The sequence below is a fragment of the Topomyia yanbarensis genome, chromosome 3 (genome assembly GCF_030247195.1).
Source record: "Topomyia yanbarensis strain Yona2022 chromosome 3, ASM3024719v1, whole genome shotgun sequence".
Classification (NCBI taxonomy): domain Eukaryota; kingdom Metazoa; phylum Arthropoda; class Insecta; order Diptera; family Culicidae; genus Topomyia; species Topomyia yanbarensis.
In genome coordinates this window covers 105,592,446-105,606,137 of record NC_080672.1, presented here as the reverse complement: position 1 = coordinate 105,606,137, position 13,692 = coordinate 105,592,446, and the positions used below count along the sequence as shown (strand labels likewise).

The window sequence follows — 13,692 nt, the reverse complement described above, 5'->3', positions numbered from 1 at the left end:
TAGTTCACCAAGGGGTGGTATTTAACTAGCACATGGAAATCTTAAATATCTTAAATTTATCATTGCTTACAATGTCTACAGATGTTCCTCAATAAATTTACTTTTGACCACAATTCAATTGTATTCCCAACAATCTCTGTAATCGCATAAGGTTCAGAAATGGCTCTATATTGCTGAAAGTATTCCGTATTTTTGGTTCATCGCCTGACTTTACTGCACTAACGTCAATATTCTTTTTTTTTTGTATCAAGTCGTTTCTTTCGTTTTCATTTCGAATCCTCCAGCTTCTTCTTGTATCGAGTTCCCATATTACATACATTTTATTCGGGTTCTTTCGCTTCTTCAAATTGTTCGAGTAAGGGTCAAATATTTTAATCATAACGTCTGCAACGCGTTCCACGCCATATCTCATAGTTTAACGGTTGTTAGTCTGCTACAATTTCATGTCTCGGAGCAATCCTTCTTCATTAGAATCGGTACCACAGGCTCAAGCTTTGTTATTATGCCTTCAGGTAATCCTCCGGATATCAACTTAGGACCGTTATTCATAATCGCGTCCATTTTGGAAATTGATCTTAACAGACTATTTGAAAATATTGTGCATTTTTGATTCTCAACTCGGCTCTGTTGTGCTAACGACAAATTTCATTATTTACATCGTTTCGCTCAAGGAAGAAATTTCATAAGGAACTCTTCCATTCGTTCTTTTATACCCAGAGTCCTTTCTCTCCAGGTACCTTATTTCCAAGGAGTCCTCTCGCTCCATTTTCATTTGGAGTCCATTCGCTCCTTTAAATTATTGAGTCCTTTCGCTCAAGATTTCATTTGGAGTCCTCTCGCTCCTTCCATTTTTTTAACCTTGGAGTCCTCTCGCTCCGCATACATTATAACTAAGGATCTTCGCTCCCTTTTCAGATGGAATCCTTTCGCTCCTTTAAGTTATTGAGCCCTTCCGCTCAAACAAATGACTAACGCATTTTCAAACTCCCGACACTATGAATCACGCACCTCAGACAAAGCTCAAAATACAAATTAAAGAAGTTGACCTCCTATCCACATAAGCACCGTTATTCGTCCCAACTACGTGCTCCAATATGCAGATGAAAACTAAGCAGCTTGGATCACTTCTCTACTTTTTTTAACAGTTGATGGTCAACAATACTTACCGGACGGGAGCGTCCACTGCGCCATTGTCGTGACGTCCTGTAGCCATATTCGATAGTTGACCACCAACTTTCAAACACGTCCAGTCGTGCTAACTTTCGCCAATAGAATAACGCTCGAGATTCATCTAAGCGACTGCAACCCTTCGCTCTAGCTCAGAGGCTCAATTACTCTCTCATCGGTTCGTATGATCTATACTCCGAAGCTCAATAACCGACGTATGTCGCCGCGAAAGAAACTTTCCTCGTCAGTCGTGCACTGGAACCGATCATACATTCATTCTCTCCATCTCTCACCGCGTCCCAAATATACACACACTAATGTAACCTCGGTTGCTATAAACACTCATTTGCACGATATACGGGTACTCAGCAGCAGCTTTCTCGACTCTCGTTGGCGTTCACAACTATTTACTACCATCGCTCTACCGTCTCTATAGAAACGTTTATTGCCTATCGCATGCCTCTCCCGCTCACCAATACAGTCGATTGATCGCTTCCGGCTAGATAGTCTTTTTCTATGTTTGTTAATACACTGCGAAATCGGTTTACAAATTCTATGTTGCTTAACCACCCTAAACTGTTATCTACTACACTGTATAATATTAAAGATCCATTTTTAAATTCAGAATCTAACTTTTATTCAAACTTCATGGACGATTTACCCAATTCCCAACAACCGGACATCCTTTTCAGTAAACACCATGTGAGCGGATAAACCTGCGAACCGACAAATATTGTTCGAGATATTCCACATCTTTTTTTCATTTCGGTGATCTTTCTGCTGTTTGGATAAAGAATCATAGTAGGAAAATATTGATCTACGCGAATTACAGTCAAACAGCGGCCCATATAAATGCACGTATCAACACCTACTTTATATGAGATCATCAATAAGCATCCTATGATTGATCGATCGGCAGATATATGGAACGCAAAAAAAAGAAAAATAAACAAAAGCTCAACGGACTTATGAAGCATGACTGTCACACGAGTCACACGATACTGCCTCAATTGCTGCACACTGAAGAATTTTTGATGCGGGTTTTTAGTGTGAAATTAAAGTTGTACTTTTATATTAATTCGTTATGGAAATTGCGATTCGACTTCGTCTCATCAGAATCCGACACTAACTTAATGACAAGACTAAGCTAGTGCCGGATTGACGGTAGCTTCAATTTTATTCAGGCAGGAGCTGTTGTGGTAAAAGGTGTGCATTACCCTCATATAATTTCGTCTTGATTTCTCTTTTAATATGCTAAATTGCTAACGTATGCATAAAAAATAGACAGCTTTCAGAAGGAACTGAAAAAAAAATCGAAAAATAAACCCAGGAATCAGTGTAGTTATCTAATGTAGATTACCATAATAGCTGTAAAGTCATAAATTTTTGTGTTGTTTTTCGAATTCACATCGGAATGCAGATGTTCGACCTATATAGATACATGGAAGAATTAAGCGTAGAACGGGAATATACAATGTCGGGTCTCGTTATTATTAATACTCGAATTACTTTATCTCTAAGATTTTTGGTTTAAAAGGTTGGCAAAGCTGTATTATTCTGGAACATGAGGCCAAACTATATCTCCATGCACCTCTGATACAAAACTCCTATCCCTTGCTACCCGTGGTACCCACTGGAGTAGGAGTCACCTTATGCCGTTTTTGCTTGGACCTGAGGCTGGTTCGGATTCTGACCCAACCGCTGTCAGTTCATACATTTTGACAGCGGTTGGGGTTGGAGCCTGGTTCAGTTTCGGGCATTAGCTCCATTGGTAAAGATCTGTAGGTGGAATGCTGACAGAGAAGGGGAACAAACGAAGGGACCTGGTTATGAACAGAGTAAAGCTTTCGGTACACATGCTAATTTTGGTCCGCTCAAAATTATTTCATATTCCATTCGATTATTGCTTTCGACATTATTTCATTATTTTCCTTTTCTAGTTTTCCTTATGTAAAAAATAATTTAAAAAAATGTCGATTGGCTATGTTTCAAGACATTTTCTTGCTATTTAACGTGAAGCTCAAGTTCAAGCTTAACGGAAACTAAAAAATTATTAAATGATCATTGAAGTGTGAATAACACGCAACACTTCCGATGGTCGGCTCACACCGGAATGCGGATGTTCGAATTCACACGGAAATTTTTGAAGATACCCAGTTTTTTTCATACAGATTTTCGTAATACATATGCGTGTTTTAAATTGTTACTTATCCCTCACATAAAAAAATACATCATTGTGCGATAAGTACCCCAATTGAATCAGATTGATCATCACCAAATGTTCGTCTAGTGTTACTATTTGTATTTATTACCATTCGTTCTTTATTTCCTTTTCTAGATGAACGTCAGTCAACAAGAATTCGAAACCAAATATCGAGAGTACCTGGAACGAGTGAACCGACGAAGCAACCTGCAACGGTTACTGCAACAGCAAGGGCTGGACGAGACTGACGGTGGCGAAGGCGAACTTGAGGAGGGGCACTTGGTGGAGACGCGACATCTGTACAGCTTCCCAAATTCAGGTAAGCTTTAAATCGATGAAACAATTCGGCTAACACTACTAAGCATTTTTCCCATGCTTTTTATTCATGACGTATTTAGTATATTTCCACTCCGTTTATATTACCAGAGCTTGACAATTTCAGTAGCGTCAATCAGCTTATATGTTGTCATTTCACTTACTGAATGGCACTCAATCGAGCTGATTTTTATATGTTTAACTTTTATATATTTACAACAAATAAACAATGAAAATTCTTTTTAATCTACCTAGTTGTGCAATTGTGTCTTCCTCATTTGTCCAAACTACGACTCCATAGCTGGTTATGTTGTATATAATGGAGGAAATGTCAATTATATATTCAGTACGATTGGCACATACACGGTTAAATAAAACAACCTGCAGCATAAGTTCTTTTAACTTACTTTTGAGTTGTGCCTCGCTTTCGCACTTATTAGTGTTGTCAAAAACAAAACGAGAGATTCGACTCAGTCGAGGTCTTCCGTGGAGGAAGGTACTTTTGAGTTGTTTGGGGTATACTCAAAATTAGGTAAATTCAACTTAAATTTGAGTATAAAAAACCTATCAATGAGTTGTAATTTTTGCCGTGATTAAATGGCAACTACCTTCAACACGGTTTACCTAATTTTAAGTTCCACCATGATACCACGAGATTGAGTCAAAGGAACTCAATTTTAGGTAGTTTTTCGTTTCCGTGTAGATACAATGGGGTCGACCACGAACTTGAGATGCTATGTGTCATGACTAAAACACTTCAAACCAGCAGCGGATCCAAGAGGATAGTTCGGGGGGGTCCGGACCCCCCAAAATTTTTCACACTTCTTCCAGAAGCAATTCAATGACTTCAGCGAGTAGTGTATCGATAATCGTATTATTCGAAATCTCGCAAATTGTTCTGCCACTACCTTTTACCTTGAACTGATTTTTATTTATTTCTTATGTTCGGTTTACACCGGACAGACAGCTTTTAAAACTATATATATATATATATATATATATATATATATATATATATATATATATATATATATATATATATATATATATATATATATATATATATATATATATATATATATATATATATATATATATATATATATATATATATATATATATATATATATATATATATATATATATATATATATATATATATATATATATATATATATATATATATATGTATATATATATATATATATATATATATATATATATATATATATATATATATATATATATATATATATATATATATATATATATATATATATATATATATATATATATATATATATATATATATATATATATATATATATATATATATTATTAATAACTATCTATGCTTGGAAATGTTAAAATCAAACAATGAAGAGGTTTCGTTAAATCTGCGGCAAAATTTTCCAGTGGATTATTTTGTCCATATGCAGTACGGTGTCTAAGGATCCACAACAGAGTGGGGTTACGAAAAACACGGGGAGACACATACAAATTAACGCCCGAGAGAAGAACTTGACAGCAAATCGAAAACAAAAACTCTTGGCATGAGGATACGACTCGCCAGAGTCTGCAGACCGAGTAGCATACATCTATCGGCATAAGGAGGCAATACAACTGGATCATGGAATGAAAGTTTCCTGAGAGCGAGTCGCACAAAACATCTTTGTAGACGTTAAAGTCGGTTACATTGAACGGCAAGGTACGGTGCCCTCACTTGCACAACGTAGTCCAGAACACTTCTGATCAGGGCACAGTTTTTAGTGCGTAGAAATCATCGAAGTCCGCGGTGTTCCGGAAGTGACTGCATCGGTTGCCGATCGACCGTGGACCTGCGCGCACTGTTTGCCACTGAGTATTTGCTCCCGAACAACCGTATCCAGCGCTAAGGTAGCACGTTTGTCGTTGAAAATGAAGCCGTTGGAAGAGCAATAAGAGATGGAGAAACGTCATCTCGCCGAGAAATATGCGATCCTGGAAGAGGAGCTGAACGAAACGGATGAGATGGTTAGCAACCGAAGCAGGGTCAGCAGAAGGACGAGCTTAGAAAGAAAAGTTTCCCAGTAATGCCCCGCGATCTACCTACGTTTTCGGGCAACCCAGCTGACTGGCCAATATTCATCATCACCTTTATGAATAGCTCGTTAGTATGTGAATATAACAGCGCCGAAAATCTCGCGCGTCTTCAACGTTGCCTGAAAGGACCCGTGTATGAATCTGTCAAAAGTAGATTGTTGCTTCCTGAATCAGTACCGCATGTAATTGATACCCTTCGTTTGTTGTATGGACGACATGAATTGTTAATCAGTGCTCTACTACAGGAAGTACGAATTGTTCCGACGCCGAAAGCGGCAAGATTGGAGACAATCATCGACTTTGGTATGGCTGTGCGCAGTCTCTGCGAGCACCTGGAAGCCACTGGACTGCAAGAGCACCTATCCAATCCCACGATGCTGACGGAGTTAGTGGGGAAACTGCCTGCACACACTATGATGCAATGGGTAGATCATATACAGCAGCATTCGGTGGTCAACCTTAAAGTGTTCGGGGACTTCATGCTCAGGATCGTCAAGACCTTTAGCAGAGTAACGATGTACGTTGGAGAGGATGGCGGCGATCAGTAGAAGTATAGGCAAAAGGGAGCTGTGAATGCAGAAATCAGGGCACCAAGTATCAGCGTGCTCTGCGTTTGAAGCGTATACCGTAGATAACCGGTGGAAGTTCGCGCAAAATAACGGCTGTGTCGGAGCTGCCTTAGCGCACATGGAAGGAGAAACTTAGAAACGCAACACGGTGTGCGATCGAAGGATGTCAACATCGTCACCATCCACTCCTGCATTCTGATCGAGTTAGTTCGAATACTCGGCTTACAGTACAAAATCACACGCATCGGCAAGGCAAGCAGACTCTTCTATTCCGTATTATAACAGTCGTCATCTCAGGGCCACGAGCTGCCATCGAAACTTTCGCCTTTCTGGATGATGTCTCGGATCTATCGCTGATCGAGAGCGACCTGACAGAGCAACTGGGAATCAACGGTTGGACAACACTTTTGTGCCTGAAGTGGACAGGTAAAGCTACCCGTGTCAAAGTAGAAAAGAAGCTGCAGCGCAAAACAATTCTCTATTGATGATATCCGTCCAGTGAAGGAGCTTATTTTGCCGGAATAGAGTTTTGATTAGGGTGAGCTGGCGCAACATTATCATTACCTTCAAGGTTTACCAATTGTCAGCTATGCAAATGCTGTTCCCCGTCTGTTGATAGGCTTGAACAAGGTTAGCCTCACTGTACCGATGAAAGTGAAGGAAGGCAAGAAGAGCGAGCCTGTTGCAGTGAAAACCAGACTAGAATGATGCATCTTCGGTGACAGTGGTAAAGAAGGCACGCTTTTACTGAATTTTCACGCCTGTGAGTACGCCAGCGACCAGGACTTACATATAGCAGTGATAGAATATTTCTCAATGAAGATGCAGGGATAAAGCCGTCAGTAGTTCTGGAATCCGACGAGGAGAAGAGGACTAGAAACATCATGAAGCAGACGACGAGACGAGTAGGTGACCAGCTCGAAACAGGTCCATTGTGGCAGTACGACGACATCGAACTTCCGGGTAGCTACAATATGGCATTCAAGATTTTTGAGTGTCTGGAGCGCAAGATGATGAGCTGGCTGCAAAACTAAATACCCGATTGCGGAGTACCAGCACAAAGGATATGCGCATTGTGCTGCAAAGGATTAGAACGAGCATACTTAAAACGTGCGTGGTACCTACCTCTAGGAGCGGTGACGAACCCTCGGAAGCCAGGCAAAGTTCTACTGATATGGGACGCAGCAGCAAAGGTGGATGGAATATCTCTGAACGCAATGCTGCTTAAAGTAGGAGTGCCTGCAAATATACGAAAAATGTTCCACCACCTGTTGATCCACCAGCCAGAGCGTCTTTCTCAACATTTCTTGATCCTGAATAACCCATCAGGACCGGTGGAAACCTACATTATGCATGTGGCAACATTTGGATCCACGTGTTCGTCGGCGTCAGCGCAGTATGCTAAAAATGAAAACGCTGAAGAATTCCTGAAGACCATTTCCCACGAACAGTAGAGGGAATTCTGAAAAGCCATTATGTTGACAACTATCTCGATCGCTTCGAGAATAACGAAGAAGCCAAGCGAGTGTCGCGTGAAATTGCAGCGATACACCAGAAGGGATCCATCTTAGGACCTGGGCGTCGAACAAGGCTGGAGTTCTTCATGGATTAAAGGCGTTCGATATCCCAAGCAACAGCCTATGCTTGAATGCAGCGATCGCGATCGCGTGCTGGGCATGCTATGTCAGACTTTAGAGAACGAGGTGCTGTTCTCAATGGAAATTAAAGAGGAGATATGGTGATAGATAGCGGTAAGCGGCCAACCAAACGTTAGATGTTGAAATGCCAAATGGACGTATTCGATATTTGCTGAGCGTGTCTCTCGTCCATGAAAAGATTCTCCTTCAGGATGTGTGGCGAGCTGGATTGCAGTGGGACGAACAGGTAACAGAAGAGATGTATGATCATCTTCAATTGCACGTTTTCATCGATGCAAGTGAAGTCGCTTTCTCTGCCGTAGCATACTTCAAAGTGATCAACACGGAGCGCAAAGCAGAGACTTCCGTTTGATATCATACGTTCAGGAGAATCACAGCGTGAAGGTGAAGCAGCGCTTCCTGTGGAGCGATTCCGCCAGTGTTGACCTAATTACGCGCCGATCATCGTCGGTACACGCAGTACGTAGCGTACCGTGTACGGGAGATATTGACAACAACAGACCTCTCAGAATGGCAGTGGGTCCCCAGCAAGCTAAACCCTGCAGATGCTGCAACAAAGTGGGGTAAGAATCGTGCCCTGAAGCAACCGACGAGTGGTTTAATGGACCGGAATTTCTTCGGCTTACCGAGGAGAATTGGCCGGAGAAATCGAGACCTTCAAGGGTACCCGAAGAGGAACTGAGATCCTGCTTTCTAATCCAGAGGTTGTGATAGATATTTCTAGATTCTCACAGTGGTGACAGTTGCTAGGTTCAGTTGCATACGTACACCGTTTCGTGGGCAACTGTAGGCGTAATGTCATGGAGAGACGCCGAAATTGCTGTATCTTAGTCAAGAGGAACTGAAGAAGGCGAAGAACACACTTGTGTGGATTGCGCAATGGCAGGAGTACCCGGATGAGATGATTGCAGTGTTGAGAAGACAAGCAGCATTAATCGAGCAGCTTGTATCAGTTGACACAAACAGTCAATGAATGTGGCGTGCTACGCGTCGGCGGGAGAATTGGAGCTGCACCGCATACATCGTTCGATGCCAGGTGCCCGGTGATTCTCCAAAGAAAACATCCAGTGATGACGCTGGTTGTAGACGACTCCATCGTGCCTTTCGTCATGGTAATTCTGAAACCGTAATGAACGATGTTCGGCAGTTCTACAGCATCTTCCAACTATGGAGAGTGGTGAAGCACGTTGTGACCGGCTGTCAGTGGCGAAAAGTGAAAAAGGCGACTCCAAAGGTTCCGCGAATGGCACCGCTACTTTTGGCCCGCTTGTCCTCATCTACTCGAACATTCACCTACACCGGTATTTTTTTCGGGCCGTTGCTGGTGAAAGTCAAGAATGCCAGGTGCACAGATTTATCTGTGTTTCACAGATTTTCAATATGCTGCACAGATTGCAAAACCTGCACATATTTCCACAGATTTTTGTTTTAACGCACAAATTTCAGACTTTCTTCTAGAATGCACAGATTAGAATAGATTTCTCAATTTTTTACCTTGCGCTTAATTTTTGACTCGCGCAAAAACCAAAAAAAGGTCACCACATCTTGTTTTCAGCCAAATTCGTACGTTTTCCGCACAGATTTTTCAAAATATCACCTGACATCCCTGGTGAAAGTAGGAAGGATCTCGGTTAAACGCTGAATCTGTCTGTTCACCTGTCTAACCACCCGTTCTGTTCATGTGGACAAACAGTCTTTCCACACCGTCGCTTCCTCTGTCGCCGAAGACCGCCAGTGAAAATCTGGAAATCTTCTCCGACAATGGTACCAACTTCCAAGGTTCCGAACGACTGCTGCGGAAAGAACTCGAGAACGTACATGGAGAATTAGCAGCAACGTTCACAAACGCGTGTACCAAATGAGTCTTTATCCCGCCGGGTCTTATGGGAGGCGCGTGGGAAAGGATAGTGCGATCCATAAAGTCAGAAATGGAAGCAGCCTACAACAACGACCGGAAACTGGACGACGAAGGGTTGGTGACACTAGCCGTACCAGCCAAGGGTATAGCCGGCCACGCACGTATCTATCCTAGATGCTGCTGAAGTAGAAGCCCTGACTCTAAACCATTTCCTATTGTGAATTTCTACTGGTGTTCGTCAGCCTGCAATACCCTTCAGTGATCCTGTCTCTGCCATAAAGCATTCCTGGAACCAAATACAACATAATGTGGACGTCTTCTGGAAGTGCTGGATACGGGAATATCTTCCGATGCTGACTAAGCGAATGCAGTGGTTCGGAGAAGTGAAACCTCTGGCTGTCAGAGATTTGGTGCTCATAGCAGATGTAGGAATGGCTGGACGCGCGGAAAAATCTAAAATGTGACTGCGGAAGACGAAAGAATTCAACAAGCGAGGAGAATACTGCGTAGACCACAGGCTTAAAAATATTCACATCTCGCAAGATCCACATAAAACGAGCGTCACAGTTCACTCGAATTTACATTCCAGAACATGTACAAATGCGTTTTGTTCACAATTGAGGGGGAGAATGTTGCTGCCAACACTGTTCTTGGTGGTGTATCTGGTGCTGAACAGTACTGTCACTCGACTGAAACGTGGACGATTACATGACCCGACGGCGGGAGAAGAGCTGTTATTTTATCAAAAGCGCTGAGTAAGGCATCGTGCACCGGAGGAGGAAAACTAAATTTTATTAAATATATCCTAAGCAAATCACAGAAAGTTACAGTAAGCTTTAAAAGTAAAATTCGTAAACCTAATCTAAAACTAAAATCCCAGATTAGCACATGTTAGTACGGACGAAATTCATTTTGATTCGTAAACGATTGTGGTTCAAGAATGAAAATTGTAAGTAAATCTACTATACTTACACCGGATGCTAATAAAATTATTTTCAGCTTTATGCTGTCTCACACCAAACACCATTTTTCAACCGAGGTCGTTGGATGCAAAATTAAATGATCTCTCGAAATTTAGAGTCTAAATTGCTATTAAACAAGGACGCTTCATAATAAAAAATGTTCAGCAATTTTTATATTTATAATAGAAGAATCGCAAAATAATGATAGTTTTGATATTGTTGTCCTATAATCGCAAAGTATTTTTCACAAAAGAACATAATATAGCATACTGTTGAAAAGAACATTTCTTCTTTCCAGAATGCTTAAAAAACTCAAAATCGGCTGAAAAATGACCGCGTTTGGTGCCAATCAAGATTTTGAGGGTACATTAAATTGATCAAACGTGGTTTTGTGTTGTATTTGACCAGACCTACAACAGACCACTTTAAATATACATTCATTTTTTTGCATTTTGTAGTACCGTGTTATCAGGATTGATGTTTAATTATGATTTCTACATTCTAGTCGCTCAATTAAACTCCAAAACGTCTGATTCATTACCACTGTCGCAAGTCTTCAGCATGATAATCGAGTCTCATTTTGTATTCCTTTTCAGATCCTATGCTGAATCACCAGAAGCTTCGACGCAAGCGATCTCTCAACAACAACTACGATCTGGTCTATATCCGCTTCGATATACCAACCAGAAATGCAACGACAGGTGAGCTTAGCGGACTAAACTCTCCTTCCATCTTCAACGGTCCGTCTTCCGACGAACAGTCCCATCACAGTGGCCAGCATCATCATCGGCACCACCAGACACTCTCGGAACTACCCCCAATCTCACCAGAGAACATCGAAGAATCATCACTAAACATAATGTTAACCAGAAGACAAAACAGCGAACGTAGCACAAATAATAATAATAGTAAACATCAACAACAGCATCTGACACCGCCGGCAACGGCCAGTGAAGACCAACGGCTGCAGCAGCAGTACCATCCCCATCACGGCAGACGTAAGGGAAGAGTCAAATTCAAACACAACAACCAAAACAGCGGCAATGGCATCGATGGCGGCAGCATCAGCGGCAGTCATTCAAAAAGCAACAATCACAACTCGGGCAAAAGTATTACTTTACATGTATATCAACTGGTCGAACCCTACGAACGGCACTGGTTGATATCAAAGACCATCCACGTATCGGAAATGGCTATTGACGACAAAAAGTGGTACCAGCTACCACTTGACGAAGCCGTGCGCACTTGGCTCGATGGCTCACGCAAGAATCTCGGATTGGAAATCTTTTGTGAAAACTGCTACAGCAACGACATATTCGTCATCCACGATTCGTCACCATTCTTCGCCAGTTACGATGAAACGCCCGTGCTCAACGTGGTAGGCAAACTGGTGCAGCGTGAAAAACGATCCAAAGTGCAACGTTACCGACCTACCATGCGGGATTACCTCTCGCCACCCAAGTCGACCTCGTGCACGCCGAACAACAAACGCTGCTGCCGTCACCCGCTGTTGGTGGACTTTCGCGACATTGAAGGATTCGATTTCATTATCCAGCCGAAAATCTTCGATGCCGGTTTTTGCCGAGGACGTTGCCCGTTGAAATTCAACCCCGCTAGTCACCATGCACTGTTGCAGAGTTTACTGCATGAACACGTCAAGTACGACGTCCCGAAGCCGTGCTGCGCACCGTCGCGTTTGGACCACATCGACGTCCTGCATGCCGACCCAAAGAATCCTCAACGACTGAAGGTGTCCACCTGGAGCAACATGCGCGTCACAGAGTGCGCCTGTTCGTGATCTGTTGATCGAACCGAGGACCGACCACTTGCATTTATCATGGGCTTGGGCTTCGAACCTGAACGGCACGAACTCCCCGGAGCCGAGAACGATAGTATTATTTATTGCGACAAACAAACAAAACGTGTGTAGCCTGTAAGATTCCAAGTAACAGAAAACCAAAACTCACACCGAAGGAAACTGACACTGTATGCAAATCTTTATGGTAGGATTGAATCGCACTACGAGCAACAGAACAATAGAAATAGCCCGCGTTAGTTGGTACACGTTAGTTAGAGGTTGACAGGTCATATTGTGCTTCAAATATCAAAGTTCCCCGATTCTAGCATAGGTATTTCATTTTATTTATAAATTATTTATTTGTAGAAAGTACAGAGAGCTTTTAAGTTGACTTAAATACAGTAGGTAGAGGGCAGGTGTCCGTTTAACCCTGAAATGTACAATGTTGTTTTTAATCAACATTGCGCATTTAAGGGTTACAAATACTGAATGAAAATGTACATAAATGGAAAAATTTCGAAACTCGAAAACTCAACTTTTAGCCAAAGGAAAACTATTTATGGAGAAATACATTTTGCTAGCAGAAATTTTCCAATATATGAACACACCGCGTTGTATATATGTGAGCTGATCGTGTACAATTTTAATATTTATTGATTCTTCCATCTAAAGTTTCTTTGTAGAATATTTATGTAAAAACAAAATAGGATTTTTTTTTGTTTTGTTTTTGATTTGTGAGGAAACATAAATGAACTACTTATTTTGTGAAGCCATCCCGAGTAACGAAACGAAAAGCAAAATACATAGTGTTGAAATAAATACTGTTTATAGAACTAGATTGTGTCCAGGGAAACCCCAACTCCCGTTTTCATTCGTTCGTGATTCTACGCTATCCGAAATCCAGTTTAATATTTCCTACCTTGATACCGTGTTGGCTACAGCGTCATCTCAACAATTCCAGGCGTATCGTAGAGCTTTGTCGATCTTGGGCGGCTTCCTTCCAGTTCCCCCGCACGTTCAGGGATCTCAGGACCTTCTCCACTGCGTATAGCCAACGTGTTCGTGGCCTCCCACGAAGTC

The 13,692-nt window shown here is 41.7% G+C and overlaps 1 protein-coding gene across 1 annotated transcript in view; it reads left to right on the top strand.

Moving 5' to 3' along the window:
* The window catches only part of LOC131689369 (uncharacterized), a 135,206-nt gene extending 121,751 nt beyond the window's left edge, over positions 1 to 13,455 (top strand). Inside the window, exons 2-3 of the mRNA XM_058974417.1 lie at positions 3,506 to 3,689; positions 11,411 to 13,455. Coding sequence (XP_058830400.1) covers positions 3,506 to 3,689; positions 11,411 to 12,612 — 1,386 coding nt within the window. The 3' untranslated portion in view covers positions 12,613 to 13,455. The remainder of the gene's footprint in view (positions 1 to 3,505; positions 3,690 to 11,410) is intronic.
* The last annotated feature ends 237 nt before the right edge of the window (positions 13,456 to 13,692 follow it).